Genomic DNA, 23762 nt, shown 5'->3' with positions numbered 1-23762 from the left:
GAGTTCCATTTGCAGCACAAACATCAGCCTTTAGAGAAGCTAAAGATAGAAACTGTTCATCCCAGAAATATAGCAAATTCAAATAAATGATTGCCAATAAATGATAGTGCCTGTTCTGCTTGCTGCTCTAATTTATTTTATTACCATAGTGTGTTAATAGTGCTTAGCCTCTATTTTGAATAGCACTGCAGCTGCCTGGAGCCCTAGCTGAGTGCTGTCATTTTTATATTTTTTTCTTTGGTCCGTAAAAAAATCTCAAAAACGTGTTCAATGCTGCAAACAATAAATGTTTAAAGACAATTAAAAATGAAACCTAAGGATTTCCCGTCACATTACTACACCAATAACGCTGTATATAAATATATATGTGTTTCAGGGTACCGCTGCTGGATATTGCTGATTTTAGCTATGACCTGCAGAAACACATTTGTTATGGTCATTGTCATAATTGTACATATAATTATATATTTAAGAGTAAAAATTTGTGCTATATCTCAGCATATATATGCTCGTTCTCCCTCACCACACACACACATACAAATGTGTGTTTATAATATGTTTTTTAATGTAAGTTCTGTTGTTATCAGTGACCTTGAGCAAATGAGTTTTGTGCCCTGGCAGAAATGAAAGGGGTGATAAATGCAGAGAGTGCCTTTGCTGAGTAATAGAGCTGCAGCACACTTTCCACAGAGGTTTTCTCTCCTGCTCAGCCCCCGGCAGCCGCAGGACCCCTGCTGTTCATTTAAATAGGTATGTCAAATCTGCCTGGAGATGCCGCCGGTTTGATCTGTGGTAATATTTGTGAAGGTTCCATATGGACTTAAGCCCCCCGCAGTGCTAAGAAATAATGTACAACGCTTCATGGTGCAGACGCAAATTTCCTCTGAAAAAAGGATGCAGTGCTGCGTTTTAGCTGTCGGAGTGGATGATGGAGAGGACGCGCTAGGCCTGTCAACTCGTTACACGGATGGGTTGCACGCAGCGAGGCTGTGGAAAATCTGTGCCTTTTAACTTTTCTACTTAATCACGGTTGTAGCATTGCCTTTAGACTGTATGCTACATTAATTCTCTTCCTGCCTTCCGCCTCTCATCCCAAGTTTCACATAGAAAAAAAAAATAGAAAAAGTCTAGCATGCAGGTCTTGTCGAGGCCTTATCAAACAGCTGTCATCCCACGAGCCATTTGCATTTGTTTTGGCTGAAACAGAGCAACCCAAGGGCAAGATGTGTTTGTTGCATTCCATCATAATAAAGAAATTACACATTTTGGAAGGAATGAAGCTTTTATTTGTAGTGCTTGTGCTTCAGAATCATTTAACCCCCAACACCTCTGGAAGTCTAATGTCATATATAGAACTGAAAGCTTCAAAGTATCTCAGGCATTTAACCCTCCAGGAATGGTACTATGAACTCCTTATAGTTTCGGTCATTAAAGAAGCAGCGTTTTTTAACTTTTTATCTGCTTTCAGGAAATTTATGGTATACATTTTCTTTCTTTGTATTGTTCTAAAAAACATTTATATGCAGTCTATCCAGACACAGCATTACCTTATACTTCTGGAATAAGTTAGTCTTCTCTTCTTCATAGATTGCATGCATGAGAGGGACAGAATGCATATGTGCAGCTGCATGAAATATTGTGAGACTTGTTCACACGTGCAGGTTTGATATGTATTCTGTGGGTGGACTTAAGAGTCAGTGATATTTATGGTATTACTATTAAACTGAACTCCAGGCAAATAGAACATCTTATTAATACCGCTTTCTCTACACACACCTGGAAGGAATGCAGTGGTCCGATGCTCGGGACTGCTTCTGTCCTGCACTGGCAATGATATAAAGGCCTGGAGATGTTTGATGTATACTTACCAACACAGCTGATTGAATGGCTGCTACTGGGGCTTTGATCAAATGTTTTATTTCACTTAAGTTCATCTTTAAACCATATGGTATGTATGTCTTAGTCATGGCTGATACACTAAAGCTGTGTATACCTTTGGTAAGACAGGTTGCGTGGTGCATGTGCAGTCGTCTGTCAATCAGAATGCAAGGGGCCCTTGCACTCTAGATGTGCGTATGTATGTATATGTGTGTGTGTATCATCATCAGTTATTTATATAGCGCCACTAATTTCGCAGCACTGTACAGAGAACTCATTCACATCAGTCCCTGCCCTATTGGAACTTACAGTCTAAATTCCTAATATAGACACAGAGAGACACTAGGGTCAATTTTGATAGCAGCCAATTATCCTACAAGTATGTTTTTGGAGTATGGGAGGAAACCAGAGCACCTGGAGGAAACCCACGCAAACACGGGGAGAACATACAGACTCCACACAGATAAAGCCATGGTTGGGTATTGAACTCACGACCCCAGTGCTGTGAGGCAGAAGTGCTAACCACTAGGCCAGTGAGTGTGTATGTGTATGTAGATATATGATAAAATTATGGAATGTTTGGGACTTTTCTATATCAACTAGATCGAGGCAGCAAGGACTTTTTTTCTTCTGTTTTTTTGGACTGTCTGGATCATTTGGAATGCTGCATAGCAGATCCAATACGTTTTGCAACCTCCTATTTATAAATTTAACCATGCAAGTGAGTACAGGCCCACAATAAGCTACACTATGCTTTTCTACTCATTCTATGCACATTATATTTAAAACTTCCATTGCCCTGGCTTTTATCAATGCCAGCAATGTAATAATATAGAAATATTAGCTGGCCATGCGGGCATGAACATGTTACAGGACACTAAATGGCTTCTTCAGCAATTACTAATACAGTGTTGTTAGCCTTGTGGTATTTATTACACAGCTATGTCCATTTGCAAAGACCTTTCTTTTCACCCTTGACTCCATAAATACATGTTGTAATTTATTTAGTTGTGTTTTACAATATGTCTTCTATGCTCCAGGGACTTAGTAAAGTTTAGTCTGAAACCAGTGGTAACACATCTGTGAATTCCTAGTGTTTATAAATTGCACACAGTGTTATGGGTAATGTGGTCCTATAGACTTATTCTTGCTCCCCTGCCTCAGCTGGTGGTTCGTGTAGTGACAGCCTCATTGCTCTTGTCTGTCCTCTGCTCAGTGGAGGGTTGTGTTGTAAATAGCAGTTTCTGAGTACTAAATCTGGAGAATATTAATACCTTTAGTATCCATTTACAAAGTGTTTAAATCCCATTTCTGTTCACTAGAGAATAACAAGGGATGGATAGCAATATATAAACCTAGGTCTCCTTTACAGAGCCTCATGTAGTTTGTTTCTCTTGCATGTAAAGTTTGACTTATTTTTTGTTAAGTATTCACAAAAGCACTAGAGCCACAACAGCAATGCAATATGAAACACGGTCTACCTTACTCATTGATCTGCTGCCACTTTATGGAACTGCTTTCCCAGCAGGAAGAATTAGATTCTGTTTATTTTAAAATAGTTATATCTGAATCTTCACAAACCATTGCTGGAGCCTGATCCGTAACAGACTACACACCTGTGTTGGACACTCTCTCTCTCCCCTGTGTGTTGGGCGCATGTTCTCTCTGACTGTGTTGTGCGCTCCCTCTTTTTCTCTCTCTCCCTCTCATTCTGCGTTGGGCTCTCACTCACTCTCTCTCACTCTGTGTTGAGCAATATTTTTCTCTTTATTTGTGTTTTTTGCAGCATCTCTCTCTGTGTTGGATAGTCTCTCACTCTCTCTCTGCCCCGACTGTGTGCTGGGTATTCTCTCTCTTTATTGGACTGTATTGCTTTCTCTTTCACTCTGTGCTGGGCACTCTCGCTCTCTCTCTTTTTGTGCCCCGGGCACTCTGGCTCTCTCGCTCTCTCTGTTTGTCCCCCTGGGCACTCTCGCTCTCTCTGTTTGTCCCCCTGGGCACTCTCGCTCTCTCTGTTTGTCCCCCTGGGCACTCTCGCTCTCTCTGTTTGTCCCCCTGGGCACTCTCGCTCTCTCTGTTTGTCCCCCGGGCACTCTCGCTCTCTCTGTTTGTCCCCCGGGCACTCTCGCTCTCTCTGTTTGTCCCCCGGGCACTCTCGCTCTCTCTGTTTGTCCCCCGGGCACTCTCGCTCTCTCTGTTTGTCCCCCGGGCACTCTCGCTCTCTCTGTTTGTCCCCCGGGCACTCTCGCTCTCTCTGTTTGTCCCCCGGGCACTCTCGCTCTCTCTGTTTGTCCCCCGGGCACTCTCGCTCTCTCTCTTTTTGTGCCCCGGGCACGCTCTCTCTCTCTCTCTCCCTCTCTTTTTTTGTGCCCCGGGCACGCTTGCTCTCTCTCTCTCTCTTTTTTTTGTGCCCCGGGCACTCTCGCTCTCTCTCTTTTTTGTGCCCCGGGCACTCTCGCTCGCTCTCTCTCTCTTTTTGTGCCCCGGGCACTCTCGCGCTCTCTCTCTCTCTTTTTTTTTTTTGTGCCCCGGGCACTCTCGCGCTCTCTCTCTCTCTTTTTTTTTTTTGTGCCCCGGGCACGCTCGCTCTCTCTCTCTTTTTGTGCCCCGGGCACTCTCGTTCTCTCTCTCTTTTTGTGCCCCGGGCACTCTCGTTCTCTCTCTCTCTTTTTGTGCCCCGGGCACTCTCGCGCTCTCTCTCTCTTTTTTTTTTGTGCCCCGGGCACGCTCTCTCTCTCTCTTTTTTTTTTGTGCCCCGGGCACGCTCTCTCTCTCTCTCTCTCTTTTTTTTGTGCCCCGGGCACTCTCGCTCTCTCTCTCTCTTTTTTTTGTGCCCCGGGCACTCTCGCTCTCTCTCTCTCTTTTTTTTGTGCCCCGGGCACTCTCGCTCTCTCTCTCTCTTTTTTTGTGCCCCGGGCACTCTCGCTCCCTCTCTCTTTTTGTGCCCCGGGCACGCTCTCTCTCTCTTTTTTTTTTTTGTGCCCCGGGCACGCTCTCTCTCTCTCTCTTTTTTTTTTGTGCCCCGGGCACGCTCTCTCTCTCTCTTTTTTTTTTTTTGTGCCCCGGGCACGCTCTCTCTCTCTCTCTCTCTTTTTTGTGCCCCGGGCACTCTCGCTCTCTCTCTCTTTTTTGTGCCCCGGGCACTCTCGCTCTCTCTCTCTCTTTTTTTTGTGCCCCGGGCACTCTCGCTCTCTCTCTCTCTCTTTTTTTGTGCCCTGGGCACTCTCGCTCCCTCTCTCTTTTTGTGCCCCGGGCACTCTCGCGCTCTCTCTCTTTTTTTTTTTTTGTGCCCCGGGCACGCTCGCTCTCTCTCTTTTTTTGTGCCCCGGGCACTCTCGCTCTCTCTCTCTCTCTTTTTGTGCCCCAGGCACTCTCGCGCTCTCTCTCTCTTTTTTTTTGTGCCCCGGGCACGCTCTCTCTCTCTCTCTCTCTCTCTCTCTCTCTCTTTGTGCCCTGGGCACTCTCGCTCTCTCTCTCTTTTTTTGTGCCCCGGGCACTCTCGCTCTCTCTCTTTTTTGTGCCCCGGGCACTCTCTCTCTCTCTTTGTGCCCTGGGCGCTCTCGCTCTCTCTCTCTTTGTGCCCTGGGCGCTCTCGCTCTCTCTCTCTTTTTTTGTGCCCCGGGCACTCTCGCTCTCTCTCTTTTTTGTGCCCCGGGCACTCTCGCTCTCTCTGTTTGTCCCCCGGGCACTCTCGCTCTCTCTGTTTGTCCCCCGGGCACTCTCGCTCTCTCTGTTTGTCCCCCGGGCACTCTCGCTCTCTCTCTTTTTGTGCCCCGGGCACGCTCTCTCTCTCTCTCCCTCTCTTTTTTTGTGCCCCGGGCACGCTTGCTCTCTCTCTCTCTCTTTTTTTTGTGCCCCGGGCACTCTCGCTCTCTCTCTTTTTTGTGCCCCGGGCACTCTCGCTCGCTCTCTCTCTCTTTTTTTTTTTGTGCCCCGGGCACGCTCGCTCTCTCTCTCTTTTTGTGCCCCGGGCACTCTCGTTCTCTCTCTCTTTTTGTGCCCCGGGCACTCTCGTTCTCTCTCTCTCTTTTTGTGCCCCGGGCACTCTCGCGCTCTCTGTTTGTCCCCCGGGCACTCTCGCGCTCTCTGTTTGTCCCCCGGGCACTCTCGCTCTCTCTCTTTTTGTGCCCCGGGCACGCGCTCTCTCTCTCTCTCCCTCTCTTTTTTTGTGCCCCGGGCATGCTTGCTCTCTCTCTCTCTCTTTTTTTTGTGCCCCGGGCACTCTCGCTCTCTCTCTTTTTTGTGCCCCGGGCACTCTCGCTCGCTCTCTCTCTCTTTTTGTGCCCCGGGCACTCTCGCGCTCTCTCTCTCTCTTTTTTTTTTTGTGCCCCGGGCACGCTCGCTCTCTCTCTCTTTTTGTGCCCCGGGCACTCTCGTTCTCTCTCTCTTTTTGTGCCCCGGGCACTCTCGTTCTCTCTCTCTCTTTTTGTGCCCCGGGCACTCTCGCGCTCTCTCTCTTTTTTTTGTGCCCCGGGCACGCTCGCTCTCTCTCTCTTTTTTTTTTGTGCCCCGGGCACGCTCTCTCTCTCTCTTTTTTTTGTGCCCCGGGCACTCTCGCTCTCTCTCTTTTTTTTGTGCCCCGGGCACTCTCGCTCTCTCTCTCTCTTTTTTTTGTGCCCCGGGCACTCTCGCTCTCTCTCTCTCTTTTTTTGTGCCCCGGGCACTCTCGCTCCCTCTCTCTTTTTGTGCCCCGGGCACGCTCTCTCTCTCTCTCTTTTTTTTTTTGTGCCCCGGGCACGCTCGCTCTCTCTCTCTTTTTGTGCCCCGGGCACTCTCGTTCTCTCTCTCTTTTTGTGCCCCGGGCACTCTCGTTCTCTCTCTCTCTTTTTGTGCCCCGGGCACTCTCGCGCTCTCTCTCTCTTTTTTTTTTGTGCCCCGGGCACGCTCTCTCTCTCTCTTTTTTTTTTGTGCCCGGGCACGCTCTCTCTCTCTCTCTCTCTTTTTTTTGTGCCCCGGGCACTCTCGCTCTCTCTCTCTCTTTTTTTTGTGCCCCGGGCACTCTCGCTCTCTCTCTCTCTTTTTTTTGTGCCCCGGGCACTCTCGCTCTCTCTCTCTCTTTTTTTGTGCCCCGGGCACTCTCGCTCCCTCTCTCTTTTTGTGCCCCGGGCACGCTCTCTCTCTCTTTTTTTTTTTGTGCCCCGGGCACGCTCTCTCTCTCTCTCTTTTTTTTTTGTGCCCCGGGCACGCTCTCTCTCTCTCTTTTTTTTTTTTTGTGCCCCGGGCACGCTCTCTCTCTCTCTCTCTCTCTTTTTTGTGCCCCGGGCACTCTCGCTCTCTCTCTCTTTTTTGTGCCCCGGGCACTCTCGCTCTCTCTCTCTCTTTTTTTTGTGCCCCGGGCACTCTCGCTCTCTCTCTCTCTCTTTTTTTGTGCCCTGGGCACTCTCGCTCCCTCTCTCTTTTTGTGCCCCGGGCACTCTCGCGCTCTCTCTCTTTTTTTTTTTTTGTGCCCCGGGCACGCTCGCTCTCTCTCTTTTTTTGTGCCCCGGGCACTCTCGCTCTCTCTCTCTCTCTTTTTGTGCCCCAGGCACTCTCGCGCTCTCTCTCTCTCTTTTTTTTTGTGCCCCGGGCACGCTCTCTCTCTCTCTCTCTCTCTCTCTCTCTTTGTGCCCTGGGCACTCTCGCTCTCTCTCTCTTTTTTTGTGCCCCGGGCACTCTCGCTCTCTCTCTTTTTTGTGCCCCGGGCACTCTCTCTCTCTCTTTGTGCCCTGGGCGCTCTCGCTCTCTCTCTCTTTGTGCCCTGGGCGCTCTCGCTCTCTCTCTCTTTTTTTGTGCCCCGGGCACTCTCGCTCTCTCTCTTTTTTGTGCCCCGGGCACTCTCGCTCTCTCTGTTTGTCCCCCGGGCACTCTCGCTCTCTCTGTTTGTCCCCCGGGCACTCTCGCTCTCTCTGTTTGTCCCCCGGGCACTCTCGCTCTCTCTCTTTTTGTGCCCCGGGCACGCTCTCTCTCTCTCTCCCTCTCTTTTTTTGTGCCCCGGGCACGCTTGCTCTCTCTCTCTCTCTTTTTTTTGTGCCCCGGGCACTCTCGCTCTCTCTCTTTTTTGTGCCCCGGGCACTCTCGCTCGCTCTCTCTCTCTTTTTTTTTTGTGCCCCGGGCACGCTCGCTCTCTCTCTCTTTTTGTGCCCCGGGCACTCTCGTTCTCTCTCTCTTTTTGTGCCCCGGGCACTCTCGTTCTCTCTCTCTCTTTTTGTGCCCCGGGCACTCTCGCGCTCTCTGTTTGTCCCCCGGGCACTCTCGCGCTCTCTGTTTGTCCCCCGGGCACTCTCGCTCTCTCTCTTTTTGTGCCCCGGGCACGCGCTCTCTCTCTCTCTCCCTCTCTTTTTTTGTGCCCCGGGCATGCTTGCTCTCTCTCTCTCTCTTTTTTTTGTGCCCCGGGCACTCTCGCTCTCTCTCTTTTTTGTGCCCCGGGCACTCTCGCTCGCTCTCTCTCTCTTTTTGTGCCCCGGGCACTCTCGCGCTCTCTCTCTCTCTTTTTTTTTTTGTGCCCCGGGCACGCTCGCTCTCTCTCTCTTTTTGTGCCCCGGGCACTCTCGTTCTCTCTCTCTTTTTGTGCCCCGGGCACTCTCGTTCTCTCTCTCTCTTTTTGTGCCCCGGGCACTCTCGCGCTCTCTCTCTTTTTTTTGTGCCCCGGGCACGCTCGCTCTCTCTCTCTTTTTTTTTTGTGCCCCGGGCACGCTCTCTCTCTCTCTTTTTTTTGTGCCCCGGGCACTCTCGCTCTCTCTCTCTCTTTTTTTTGTGCCCCGGGCACTCTCGCTCTCTCTCTCTCTTTTTTTTGTGCCCCGGGCACTCTCGCTCTCTCTCTCTCTTTTTTTGTGCCCCGGGCACTCTCGCTCCCTCTCTCTTTTTGTGCCCCGGGCACGCTCTCTCTCTCTCTCTTTTTTTTTTTGTGCCCCGGGCACGCTCTCTCTCTCTCTCTCTCTCTCTCTTTGTGCCCTGGGCGCTCTCGCTCTCTCTCTTTTTTTGTGCCCCGGGCACTCTCGCTCTCTCTCTTTTTTGTGCCCCGGGCACTCTCTCTCTCTCTTTTTGTGCCCCGGGCGCTCTCGCTCTCTCTCTCTCTTTGTGCCCTGGGCGCTCTCGCTCTCTCTCTCTTTTTTTGTGCCCCGGGCACGCTCGCTCTCTCTCTTTTTTTGTGCCCCGGGCACTCTCGCTCTCTCTCTCTCTTTTTGTGCCCCGGGCACTCTCGCGCTCTCTCTCTCTTTTTTTTTTTTGTGCCCCGGGCGCTCTCTCTCTCTCTTTTTTTTTTGTGCCCCGGGCGCTCTCTCTCTCTCTTTTTTTTTTGTGCCCCGGGCGCTCTCACTCTCTCTCTCTTTTTTTGTGCCCCGGGCGCTCTCTCTCTCTCTCTCTCTTTGTGCCCTGGGCGCTCTCGCTCTCTCTCTCTTTTTTTGTGCCCCGGGCACTCTCGCTCTCTCTCTTTTTTGTGCCCCGGGCACTCTCGCTCTCTCTCTCTTTTTGTGCCCCGGGCACGCTCTCGCTCTCTCTCTCTTTTTGTGCCCCGGGCTCGCTCTCTCTCTCTTTTTGTGCCCCGGGCACGCTCTCGCTCTCTCTCTCTTTTTGTGCCCCGGGCACGCTCTCGCTCTCTCTCTTTTTTGTGCCCAGGGCACGCTCTCTCTCTCTCTCTTTTTTGTGCCCCGGGCACGCTCGCTCTCTCTCTCTTTGTGCCCCGGGCGCTCTCGCTCTCTCTCTCGCTCTCTTTTTGTGCCCCGGGCACGCTCGCTCTCTCTCTCTCGCTCTCTTTTTGTGCCCCGGGCACGCTCGCTCTCTCTCTTTTTTTTTTTTTTGTGCCCCGGGCACGCTCGCTCTCTCTCTCTCTCTCTTTTTGTGCCCCGGGCACTCTCACTCTCCCTGACCCTGTGTTTTGCAGTCCGACTGTTAGAGCTCAGAGCCTGCAGCTATTTAACTCCTGTGTGAGTGTAAAATGAACTTTTATGACATTGTTTTGCTGGTACTTCCACTAAGGGACCTAGCTGTAGTCAGAGGAGCAGATGATTATTTTGTTTTATGTTTGCCATGTAAAGTGGAAATCCAACCTTGTTTGTCTTCAAGTATTTGTTTATAATAAAAACAGGCTGCTCACACCTTTGCAAAGAAACATTTGCGTCCATCCCCAAACGAGCAGCGAAAAAGAGGCCATCAGCTAATCTTTACACAATATCTATAGTGGCAGTGGAGGCAGGGCCGTCTCTTCCATTGGGCACAATGGGCAGGTGCCCTGGGGCCCTGTGGACAAGAAGGCCCGTCTGAGGCAGCACTGGAAAAAAAATCCTGCAAAAAAAAAAAATTACTTACCTTGCGGTCACGTCAGCTGGTAATCCGGCTCCCGGCCTGGTCCCATCGTCTGTGCTGTGCTCACAGTGAATGTTGGGCGTGATGCCACACCCAACATTCACTGCAAGCACAGCACGGAAGAGCGTGGAACAGAGAGACTCAGCATGGAAAAAAGAGGAGAAGGGGATCGGACTTAAGGGGGCCCCTATATATATATATATATGTATTATATATGATATATGTAAAAAAAAAAGTGATTATATATAATCACTTTTTTTTACATACATATATATTTTACACACACACACTATATATATATATATATATATATATATATATATATATATATATATATATATATATATATATATATATATATTTAGGGGCCCCGGTGCACTGCATTGTCCGGGGGCCCATAATGTAGTTAAGGTGGCCCTGTGTGGAGGTAATAGGCATCCTCACCTCTCCAGGGGTTGGCAGGAAGCCCTAGTAGATAGAATACGTTGTGTATAAAGCCTCAGAGCTGTTCCATGTGCGAAACATTTTCTTCTCCCTAAACCAAAGCTATATCAGTGCTATAAAGCAGGACTCCCTAAAAATGTTTTTATTCTCTACAGTTATCCCAGCCGTCATTGCTGCTATACTTCTGGTGCTCAATCCTTAGAGGAGTTGGGCAGAATTGCAGATAGTTAAATGTGCAAATTTAACCTATCCTTTGTTTAATCATTTGCTACCTTTAATTTCTAGTATAGTGTGTCTAACCTTAATCGTACCTGCAACTTTTTAAATGGGTTTTTCTGTACTGAGTCCTCTGTCTCAAAATTAATGTTGGATTTGAACTGAGTAACACAAAAACCTTTTCAAGATGCTGCATTGATGGAGACGACCAATACCTGATGACTCTGGTATTGGTGCAATGTACAATCTACTAGGGATTATATTTGCAAAACCAATTTGACTAAAAAAAAAAAAAAGTCCACACTATGCTTATAAAACCGATCACTCTTTCTGCACAGAAGTTTGGAACTGGTCCAAACATCTGTCTACAGGTTAAATACCAAAACAAAAAAATGCAAAACAGAGCACTATCCCTAAGTGTAGTACTTGTAGCCACCCAAAAAGTGTACGTGCAGAGTATAAGTATTTTATATTACATAGTCATAAGTTACTTGTCTTTCTCTCAGACGATCAAAAAATGAGATTCAATCAAAATGTGACACTAGGAGAGGATTGTTAGAGACTGATGTAGAGTTAGATAGGTGTAAACATGAATAATATGCTACCATAGCTTATTCCTAATTCTATTACTACATTTGTTTTTTTAGGAGACTTATGGAAAGTTTCTATCAATACGTGCACATGATAATGAACTTAGGAGTAAAGGCTTAAGCTCCGAAAATGAAAAACCAAAGATGTAAGTTCTATTTCTGTTGCATTTCAAAATACAAACTCCTTTGGGAAGCTAACTAGAACTCACAGCACAGCCACCCCTGGAGTTGCAGCTCCGCCCATCGTTTCTCTGTCCGGGAGATTGCTAGACTCTCGGGAGTCCGGGAGAGTCTCCCTGATGTTTTGGGAGAATCGGCATCTGTGGCATGAGAGCATATTCCTCCACTTGCTGCCTGAAGTGCTCATTATACAGTCATGGCCAAAAGTTTTGAGAATGACACAAATATTGATTTTCACAAAGTCTGCTGCCTCAGTTTTTATGATGACAATTTGCATATACTCCAGAATGTCATGAAGAGTGGTCAGATGAATTGCAATTAATTTCAAAGTCCCTCTTTGCTATGACAATGAACTTTATTCCAAAAAAAACCATTTCCACTGCATTTCAACCCTGCCACAAAAGGACCAGCTGACATCAGGTCAGTGATTTTTTCCTTAAGACAAGTGAGAGTGTTGACGGCTGGAGGTCACTCTGTCATGCTGATTGAGTTAGAATAACAGAGTGGAAGCTTTAAAAGGAGGGTGGTGCTTGAAATCATTTTTCTTCCTCTGTTAACCATAGTTATCTGCAAGGAAACACATGCAGTTTTTTGGGGTTTCTTTGCACAAAAAGGGTTTCACAGGCAAGGATATTGCTGCTAGTAAGATTGCACCTAAATCAACCATTATCAGATCATCTAAAACTTCAAGGAGAGAGGTTCAATAGTTGTGAAGAAGGCTTCAGTGCGCCCAAGAACATCCAGCAAGCGCCAGGACCGTCTTCTAATGTTGATTCAGCTACAGGATCAGGGCACCACCAGTGCAGAGCTTGCTCAGGAATGGCAGCAGACAGGTGTGAGTGCATCTGCACACACAGTGAGGTGAAGACTTTTGGAGGATGACCTGGTGCCAAGAAGGCCAGCAAAGAAGCCACTTCTCTCCAGGAAAACATCAGGGATAGACTGATATTCTGCAAAAGGTACAGGGATTGGACTGCTGAGGACTGGGGTAAAGTCATTTTCTCTGACGAATCCCCTTTCAAATTGTTTGGGGCATCTGGAAAAACGCTTGTCCGGAGAAGGAAAGGTGAGCGCTACCATCAGTCCTGTGTCATGCCAACAGTAAAGCATCTTGAGACCATTCATGTGTGGGGTTGCTTCTCAGGGAGTGGGCTCACTCACAATTTTGCCTAACAACACAGCCATAATCATAAAATAAAAACATCTTCCAAGAGCAACTTCTCCCAACCATACAAGAACAGTTTGGTGATGAACAATGCCTTTTCCAGCATGATGGAGCACCTTGCCGTAAGGCAAAAGTGATAGCTAAATGCCTCAGGGATCAAAACAAAATTTTGGGTCCATGGCCAGAAAACTCCCCAGACCTTAATCCCATTGAGAACTTGTGGTCAATCCTCAAGAGACAGGTAGACAAACAAAAACCCACAAATTCTGACAAACTCCACGCACTGATTAGGCAAGAATGGGCGGCCATCAGTCAGTATGTGGCCCAGAAGTTGATTGACAGCATGCCAGGGCGAATTGCAGAGGTCTTCAGAAAGGAGGTTCAACACTGCAAATATTGACTCTTTGCATAAACCTTATGTAATTGTCAATAAAAGTTGTAATTGTTTGTAATTTTACTTCAGTATACCATAGCAACATCTGACAAAAAGGTCTAAAAACACTGAAGCAACAAACTTTGTGAAAACCAATACTTGTGTCATTCTCAAAACTTTTGGCAGTGACTGTATAGTGTATTATTTCTGGCACGGGTCATCTTTTGACTGGCTGTAAGATGTTTTGTTTTTGTTTTAACATAGCATTGGAATACCACACTAGATATACTTATTTCTCTAATTCAACACATGATATCAAATATGGCATAATATATCCACCTCTCCTATCCCACTGCTATTTCTTTATCTTCCTGATATCACTGATGCTGAACTACTTTTCTCATATAATGATTCTATTTATAGGCAGCAGTTAAAATTGTAATTTTCTACAGTGTTTTTGTTTAGCATCAAGACACGGATGCCAATATTAGTAATATCAGGTGATGCGTCTCTAATTGCCTGAATAATTAGAGGATGCGTAATGCTGTGTGTTTGTTTTGAACAGAAACCTGTCTGGCAGAAGATGGTTGATTAAGGAAGAATTGGAGAACATAATAGTAGAAAAAATGTGTGACCAAGATGTAAGTAATGGCTGTTTTTACAGGAAATAACAACAATGCTCCATGTGTTTTATTATCAAAGGCATGTTTGGTACAATTGATAATTATCATTTGAAACAAAATATCTTTTCCATATTGGAGAGTATTATGGCACTTATTTTTTTTTTTTAAAAAAACAACAACTTTTCGATCATATTCCTAAAGCACAAAGGCAGCATCCATCTTTATTTGTACACTATTAGAGAGCAGATAAATTGCAAATAGACCTATATACAGTGACGGGCATTTTACAGGGCCAGTATCATTGTGTATTATCTGTATGCTGTCAAGATATAGTCTTGTGCGCTCTATGCCCAGCAATTATCCACAGTTAGCTGCTTGGCATGAAATACAGACCATGTAACTAGAACATTGTGGGAGCCTTATCAACATTTTGAAAGTGGTGGCGAAGGGGATTTATATAGTTCAGCTTCTACTATGTTATCCTCCTCCTGCCTGACCTCCTTCGGTGATTTCCCATGGGTGGATGGGAGAGGCCATGTACAGCAAACCCTGCAGTAATCCCAACTCCAGCACCCTCTTGCCCAGAGAAGCTGACCACGCACAAAAGCTTTGACATGGAATTGGCGAGGGCAGTCTCCTCGCCTGCCGGTGCCATAGCACTGGCAACCAGTGCAACCACTGTAGTCCTGTCCCTTATGTCACCTATATAATTTTGTTTGTGATGGTTAGATGTACCCCATTGGTGAACTTCATGGGATTGATGTTGGGTCTTTGACTGGACAATTCTAGAATATATATGCTAGAATATACATTTTCTCCCAAGTCCTATGTTTCCTGTAGTCTCTGAGAACTATCTCCATAGCATTATGCTCCCACCAACATGCTTCACAGTAGGTATGGTGTTCTTAGGGTGTTGCAGTGTTAGTTGGGCATCAAACACAGCGCCCAGTGTTAAGGCCAAAAATTCAGTTTTGGTCTCGTCAGACCATAGAATTCTATGTCACTTGACATGTTGTTGTCCCACATTCTTTCTGGGCAATTCAAGGTGAGAATTCATGTGAGTTTTCCCAACAATGATTTTATTTTTGCCACCCTCCCATTAGTGCAGGTTTGTGAAGTGCTGGGCTCTTGCTCTTTGGACCGTTTCTCCAATCTCTGCCATGAGTTATAGCTCTGTCAGAGTTGCCATAGTACTCTTGGTGACCTGTCTAATGAGTGCTCCACTCACACAGATACTCTGTTTTGAGGGACAGTCTGTTCAAGACAAATCCAGAGCTGTTCCGTATTCCTTCTTGATGAATCACTTCATACTGCTTTATGGGGGATATTAAGGGGCGTATTCAATTGTTCCTCCGGCCGCCAGAAAAACGAGTGAGTTAAAGCTATTACCGTTTATACGGTAATTACTCGCTGAAATTCAGCGAGTAAATTACCGTATGAACGGTATTTACGCGCAATATTACCGTATAAACGGTAATAGTTTTAACGCGCTCGTTTTTCCGGCGGCCGGAGGAACAATTGAATACACCCCTAAAAGTCTTGTTCTATCCTTACCCTGATTGGTGCTTTACAATAACCTTTTCTTGGATTTGAGTTTGAATGATATTTTATCGTCTTGGTGAAGCTTTTGTTTGCTACTGTGGGACTTCTCTTAGACAAGTTTGTTTTTAAAGTAAGTAAACACTTTATTTGTACACAGGTTTACTCCAGCCAATTAAATATGTGACCTCTGAAGACGTTATGACACCAGTGGGTAAATGTATGAATCTCCGGATTCTTCATCTCCGGCGTGTTCAGCCTCTTCAGCGCTTAAATTTAAAGCAGCGCTGCATTGTAAAGGGAAACTTCCCTTTACAATGCAGCGGCGCTTTAAATTTAAGCGCTGAAGAGGCTGAACACGCCGGAGATGAAGAATCCGGAGATTCATACATTTACCCCCAGGGCTAATCTAGGTGCATCTTAGCAAAGGGGGTGAATACTTGTGTAATTGTCTCTCTTTATATTGTAATTAGGAAAAGCTTTAGACTTATTGTTTATTCGAACAAGTTTACAAGCGTGTAAAATCAGCAAGTAGATGTATACATGGAATAGGATATAATTACATGAGGATATAAAGTTAACGCATAATAAATGTAATGAAGTAATATCCAAATGTAGTATAGGTGTATACAATTCAAAGAGAAAAAACTTGTAGGTGAGGGGAGACATACAGGGGGTTGAGGGGGAAGAGAAGGGAGGTATCTGAGGGGGGAAAAGAAAAAGGTAATTTAATTTGTCTATGGTCACTGGTACAAGAGGCTGTTGTGTTTAGTCAGTCATCTCCAATCAAAAAGAAGTATGAAGATAATAAGTTAATATAAGAGAATGTCAAACGGTAGATAGGGGCAGTTCTGCTTCATAAAAGGATGTCCAAGGGTTCCACACAGCTTTGAATTGGATTGGAGTATCATTGAGGGTGGCAGTTATACTTTCCAAGCGGTATGTTGACCAGATAAAATTTATGGTTGCAGTAAGTGAGGGCGGGATCGAGCTCTTCCAGTGCGAAGCAATCAGGCAGTTAGCTGCATTCAGTATACGTCTAATTAGTTTTTGGGTTGGGCGGGATATATTAGGGAGAGGTCTAGGGAGTAATGAGAAGAGGGGCGTATCAGGAATTTGAATATGTGTAATGGAGGATATCAACTTATGGACTTGTTGCCAGTATGAAATTATCTTGGGACAGGACCACCAAACGTGCAGCAGGGAGCCTCTACAACCACACTCCCTCCAACATCTATCCGAGGAGGCTGGGAATATAGTATGCAGACGCGATGGGACCAAGTACCATCTACTATAAATTTTGAATTAATTTTCTTTGATTCGAATGGAAATAGAGGTTTTGGCCAGATTGGTTCTAATCTTGGTCCATTCTTTAGGATCTATAGTTTCTCCTGTGTCTTTCTCCCATGCGAGTTCATGTGGTTCTTTGGATGGAAGGTCAAAATTATTTATTAATTGGTATAATGTGGATATGAGGCCTCTCGTTGAGGTTGGGTGTTTGCAGAGAGATTCTAGGGGAGAGCACTGATCTGTGAGGGCTGGTTTAGGTAGGGAGTTGTAGAGGTGTCTAATTTGTAGGTACTGATAAAATATTGAATTGGGGAAATTGTATCATTTTTTAAGTTCCACAAATGTAGGGAAGATATTCATGCGAGCAATGTCCCATGTAAATAGAAGATGGTGCCGAGTCCAGTAATGGAAGGCTTTATGATTTTTCCCTGGGAGGAAATCAGAGGAGTTCCATAGTGGGTCGAACAACGGGTAATGGGAGCGAAGTTCATAAATTCGTGTCACTCGATCCCAAATGGCTAATGAGTATTTAACTGTGGGGGTATGGTTTAAGCGTTTAGTTCTGTGTTGGGGCTTGGTCCAAAGTAACGAGGAGGGTGAGTATAGGTTAAGTAAATCAGCTTCTATATGAGTCCAGACACGCCGATCTGGGGGAGAGTGCCAAAGGACGCATTGCACTAAATGAGTGGCTTGGTAGTATTTTGTTAAATTGGGTACACCTAGGCCTCCTATATTTTGGTGCTTAAAGGAAAACCGAAGTCGGATTCTTGGTTTACAACCGGCCCATATGAATTTTGACAGGGATTGCTGTAAGTCTTGAAGTACATGCGTGGGGACGTGAAGACTTATTTTTTATTGACATTCTCAGAGTATTTTGTGTTGATCAGTGATAAGGCTTCCAAAATAAATCAATTTTGATTCCATGATATTTTCTATGAAAATAAAAGATAAAATGCCAAAAGGGCTGAATATCTGTGAGCCACAAAGTTTTTTTTAGAGATGGGAGTAAATCCATGTTGAAGGTGCATATTTGCACCTTCACAAAACTAGATGGTGGTTGGGGCAAGTTAAAATGTGCTGATAGATTTGTTGTTGGGGGGTAACATCCCAGCTTATCCCTAAATCTGTGTAAAAATCTGCCCTGTATTTGTGTGCTACGTGCAAAAGCAGCCAGTGTTTTTCCTGCATGCAAAAAATTATTTGCACCCCTTGTTTTGCAGCATGGTTTGTCCAGGTGCAAATATGCACCATTCAGTTGGATTATTTGCACTTAGGCCTAAATGAGGCTGACTACAGGGAATGAAGAGGACAGTATAAGTGGTATCTAGCGTTGTTGTAGGCCAAGGGAAGATGCTGTGCACAAGGAGTTAATGTGCAGTTGACCTAGTGAGTGTTCACAGAGCACATCTTGCTACATCATGGTCTATGAAAGCTCTCTCATTACTCTACAACGAGATGTTTATTTTCTGATCGCTTATTGAAGAGCTAGAAAAATAAAGTCACGGAGTTGGTAAAGAATAACTAATTTCAACAGACTATCCTATAAGTTATGTGCCAATAAATTACGTTACTATCTCTTTTGTAGAGAAAAATATAAAACAAGAATATCCTGTTAGACATGTGTTAAATACCTGTCATTTATAGATTATGCATTTACAGGTTACTTATATAATTATGCTTTCATTATGGTTCAGCGTTGACTCATCACCTGTGTTGCTTTTGGACTGGACACCAGTTAAGCCCACAAGCTGGGAACGGCTGCACTTTTTATTTCTCATTGTGAAAATAATAGGCTCCAGGTGACAGTTATTTGACATTAGATGTTTCCTACTGTAATCCAAGATCATATCGTGAATTTTTTTATTTTTGCAATAAAACGCTTATCCTTCACAGATGCCCTGATATATTCTAATGCTCTACATTATAACTACACTGCACTAATTATGACTTGGAAAGTCACTTGGGTGTGTGTCTCAGATGTACATGCATGTCTATGATTTCTTGGACCCCACATGTTGGCTGTGTGGGTGGGCCATGACCACGGAATTAAGAGGCCAGCCTTAGCATCCCAAAGTGCAGTGCATACACTGCACTCATCTACTTTTAATGTATTTATAACCCTTGCATATGTGGAATGTTCCAAATTAGCTGAATATGCATGTAGTAAGAAATCTGAGAATGTCTGTTTGTTCATTCATGAAAACACGTTATTCTCAGTAGTATATGGGACTCAGAGGGGAGTTATACTGTAGAACCTCCGTGTGCTCTTAGGTTGAATTCAAAGCAGTGTTGACTGAACAAATAACCTTAGAAGGCTGTCTAGGAGGGGCCTTAATGATGTCATTGCTTTCTAGTGAATTGATAGGCTCATAAATATTTGTACAGACCACTAAATGTCTGCACTTTAACTTCTGTCAGCAACACTTCTTAAATGTAGTTTGTTTGTTTTTTAACTATAGAAGTGTAAAAAAAAAAATATAGTATATTCTCTTTGGGGTTCGGTGGTTGTTTAATATCATTATTTGGATGCCAAAAAATAGTTCACATTTAATGCTGATAATAATAATAAACACCTTCCTCAGAAACAAAGTAAGATAGCCCTTCGAAGACATTAAGTCTAATAAGGTCTTAAAGGTAGGAAGACATCATAAACACCATTTGTAGAAAGTGCCAAAAGAAAATGCAAATTTAATCAGCTGGCAAGTAGAGAGAAATTCTTGAAGGCTCATATAATTTGCAGCGGTTTTGTGACAAGATCTCTTCAATTACAAAGGAGTAGCTTAAAACTGCCTTGATTCATTGTTATCTGCATAACGGGAACGGTGGATTTTGTGGAGCATAGAAATGTATTGTCTCACACTGTTTGAAAATGAACATCCATATGCCAAAATGTCAGTCTGACAGGGAATGTCAATGAGAGTCCTGCTTTGCCAAGCTTAAGCCTAGGACTATAGCACAGGCAATTACACTGACACCTCCTAATGAGTTTTTGTTTGCCTGCAGTACCTGTATTTTATACAAATGATGGAACGCATGGTGAACCTGCCACACAGCAGCATCGAGGAGGACTTTGTGCTGAAATACTGCAACAAGCTTGAAGTCCAGTCTAAGAAGCACACGGCTAATCCTCTGCAGTATGATGAGCATGGAATCGCATTCAGCACAGCGGAAGGTAGCCACTCCAAGTCTTTCCCACTTAGCCCCTTAATTGAGTGGGGGTCAGCAGCTACTTGCGCTGTGGCTGTTCTCTTTACATTATGCATTCTAGAATTTCCATAGATTTCTTTGAGCCGATTGCTGAATGTCAGTAGACTGTAGCAGACTTTCTGCAAGATTCTGAAGTACACCGTTCTAAGCGTCATTCACATGAAGGCCGGTCTCTGCACACGCTAGTATGAATATATATTTTATGAATATGACTATTTCTTTGATAGTATTAGAAACAAATTAAGTGGTTATAAAAAACATACATTTTATATATAGTGACCAAGTAGAGCAAACTGACTGGCACAAATTCCAAACCAAATAAGGCCTACAAGTGACATATTGACAGAAAAACAACCCACCATCTAAAATCACAATACTAACAGACGCCCTCAACCCAAGTTCTTGCCTGCAAATACACACTCCAGAAAGTCCAAAGGTGAGTTTAGTGTTTCTATAGTTCAGACTACATTGCTGAAACCTTGTGGGAAAACTAGTTTGTCTGTCAAAAGGCAAATAGATCTCTCACAAACCATATCTATCAAACAATAAACTAGTAAATATAAATCTGCAGGTAGTAGTCAATACATAGATACCTTATATATTTCTAGGTGTGCATCCAAGGGCTGAAGGCCAAAATAGGAACAGCGCTAAATGTTAAATGGTTTGTCACTTAGCACCATTGTGTGACATCAACTGTATAACAGGGTGAAATTGGGATCTCGAGTGGGTATCACAGTGGTATGGACAATGTAGGCTGATTGGGCAGGATGTGTTGGTTGGAAATAATTTGTTCTCTCAGGTTGCAAGAGGAGGAAGACGTATCATCTACCAGGGATGGCAAGAATATTGTTTTCGTTTATTGACGGATGTTTTTTTTTTGTATATTCTCTTTTTATCTCCGTTTTACATGACTATATTAAAGAAAAAGATCTTTGTATTGGATGTTGGACTGGCAGATCAGGCGAACCATCTCTTCATGTGTCTTTCTCAAACCTCTCCCCAAGGGAGCAATTACTTTAACACACAGCCTGATCGCTTCTTGCACATGGCTGGTCATTTACTTATTGGTACCCCTTAACGTTGATCATGTAAGCAGGGGGCGTAAAAGACTGTCCATACCTAGGAAGTAGTTTGGCTATGTGTTAAGACTGGATGTATAAAAGAGTAAAGATGAGCCTCCTAATATGCAGAGGTGCCATCTGTTTAATACCAAAAATGGCACCCACTCTTCATTGGCATCACACGCAAATTGATTGTAATGAAATAAAAGTAAAACAATATAGATTTTATGGAGGGGAGGTCAAGAAACTTATTCTGAAATCCAGGTCCTCCTATACACTAGAGTAGGTGTATCCAACAAGTTTCAGATGCAAACCTGGTAGAGTCTATTTGGGTGGCGTTAAGAGGGTTGAAGACTTCTATCATTATATTGTACCTGTCATGTAGTTTTGAAAAATCGAACATTATTATTATAGTTTCACTAAAAACCTAATTGCAGTGTAAAGTTATTGATACACATACCACTGTTAAGAAAAATCAGCTATAAACTGGGTCCATCCATCTCTCTTTCGCTTTAGACAGTATTTAATTTAGCTGATGGTGAGGGCAGAAGTTCCTGTGACACTGAGACATGTGATCATTCAGAGCCAACATGCTCTGGCAGCTTCATGATGTCACAGAATGTTTCTCCGGTGCACACTGAGCACGCTCCTGCCAGTACATGGGCTGTTCACACTCTCATTATACTCATGAATATTCATAGCTGCCCAGAAGGGGGCTAACGTCATACTGGCATGTAAAAATACAAATATAGAAACTGCACAGCCGTAACATTTATTTATGTTGTCCGTATAATGGGCAGCTAATGTAAGCTGTGAGTAGATGACAGGTACTCTTTAAAGATAAGATAGGAATTCATCATCAATAAACTGGCTTGCTCTGTATGCAGTCATACTTCCCCGGTTTAAACACATAAAGGGTGTTCTATCACTAGCTTCGGTCTCTGAGTCACAGAATGGCAACTGAATATGTTGTTCTATAAAATGCAGCGGGATAGGGTTGAAGCCTGTCACCTGATGATGCTTTGTAAGATAAGGAAATAGTGCAGGAAAATACTTCTATGCTATGCACTATTTTAGGTGATGATATCACATACATACATCACAAATAACAAAATGGCAGGTTAGCTGCATAGAATTATTAATTGTGACAATGCTGATAGTACTTTAATTTTCTGCCTCCCCTATTCGAAAACGGTGCAGCTAATATATTGCATTACAATATCCTGTGCTTTTGCCATCAAACATCTAATAGATAACCACACCTATTATTATAATACATGTTATAATAAAGCTAATAATTACCAATTGTGCCATAAATGGAAAAAGCAAAGAGTATTGTTTGGTAAAGCAACCCAACATGATTTTATCATGTCTTTGGTGTGTGAAGCACCTCTAGGTTTGGGGCATATAGGAACATACCAAGCAGATTCTGACTTTTGGCGCTTCATTCAGGATACAGGTTGTAATGTGATATACACAGGAAGGCTTATCTGTGAACCGCAAAAATGCGAGACCACATGCTTTAATTTTTTATTTGCGCAACTTTGCTTCCTTCTCTGACAGGCGCGGTTTAGGGTGCAGGCCGTCCTCCTCTTATTTTTGGAACTGCAGCTGTAAAATCAGTCTGTATATACATTTGCTTACACTCCAGAAAATGCACATGGTAGGAACCATAAAAGCATCGCTACAAATCCCAAACTACTTTTACTTTAAGGCCACCTGCTTCGTTCATGTTATATTTTTAAAGTTATCCTAAAATACTGCTTGGTTTTACCTTTTTAATGTCTTAAATTTAATCATGATTGATTTGTCACTTTTGTGTGTTTAAAAGTTATTTATGACATTGATTAGTGTGCTTTCTAGCTAAAGTGCAACTGGAAGGAACAAAATTAGTCGAATTAAATGTATGTGAACAAGTTTTCTGGCACCTCTGACCAGCCTGAGCAATTAAGAGCTTTTGCGGTTAGGAAAAGACTGTACCTACTGTACCTGTAAAACAGGGAACGTCTCCCTTAATGCACCTTCTCCGTCCTTGTCCGCTCGTGGAAATAATACTGTTGCGTAAAATGAAATCTCGTTTTTCTACTTGAGTGTAAAACTAGGCGCACTTGTACATGTAATCCATACTTTGCAAGGAGGGCTCCCGATTGGCCAAATACCTCCCATCGGACAGTGCAAACCTTTTCAGTTGCATAGAGGCAATACCCTAATCTGCAAACATTGGTAACTTGGTGCAAAAACAGGAACGTGATGTTACAATGCAGCAATTATACAGCGCTATTGTGTATTTGAAAATCACCCTTGGTGACTATTACAATGGAAAATACCTTTGATAGCAGTAGTAATAGTGATGCCTGTAGGCTATAAAAGTTTAATGATCCTCCATAAATAGAAAGTATTGTTTGATCAATATATATTTTTTTCCAGGTGTATATTTCACTTGAAATCCTACGGCCTATCAATAGACTTATCTAAAGTTATGGTTTCTATTTAATAGATTGGATATATATAATGCTGTATAAATTACAATAACTGTTTCTTTCCCTGCAGCAGTGAGTGTTCTATATGTATAATGCATCCTCATATGACCTTAGGCACACAAGCTCGGATTATCCATTTTCAAAATGCTTTACTACTTCCACAGAGAATGGAGCACTAACTGGCCTAAAACATGGTTCTTTAGACAGGGAGCAATGATCCCTATCCTTAGGTCAGTCAGTGCTCCCTTCCCCACATGGTGAGTGAAGGGTTTTGATCTGAACCCACAAGTATGTGGGCTTTCTTCTTTCCATGTTGAAGTACATTTACATAACGTACAATTCTTTCTGACATGTACTTTTATCATCTCAAGGCAAGAGGAAAACAGCAGAGGCGACCGTTGTATTATGGGATAAAGGAAAAGGACAAATAGTCGTA

General features: G+C 44.0%; 1 protein-coding gene across 1 annotated transcript in view; it reads left to right on the top strand.

Moving 5' to 3' along the window:
- Positions 1-23762, top strand: part of MRPS9 (mitochondrial ribosomal protein S9) — a 67192-nt gene that overhangs the window by 38197 nt on the left and 5233 nt on the right. Inside the window, exons 6-9 of the mRNA XM_075200193.1 lie at positions 11466-11554; positions 13692-13767; positions 19582-19750; positions 23698-23762. The exon at positions 23698-23762 is cut by the window's right edge and continues 44 nt beyond it. Of these exons, the coding sequence (XP_075056294.1) occupies positions 11466-11554; positions 13692-13767; positions 19582-19750; positions 23698-23762 (399 nt within the window). The remainder of the gene's footprint in view (positions 1-11465; positions 11555-13691; positions 13768-19581; positions 19751-23697) is intronic.

The sequence above is a fragment of the Mixophyes fleayi genome, chromosome 2, assembly GCF_038048845.1.
Source record: "Mixophyes fleayi isolate aMixFle1 chromosome 2, aMixFle1.hap1, whole genome shotgun sequence".
Lineage (NCBI taxonomy): Eukaryota > Metazoa > Chordata > Amphibia > Anura > Limnodynastidae > Mixophyes > Mixophyes fleayi.
The sequence above is the reverse complement of the archived record's forward strand: the minus strand, read 5'-3'. Positions and strand labels throughout refer to the sequence as shown.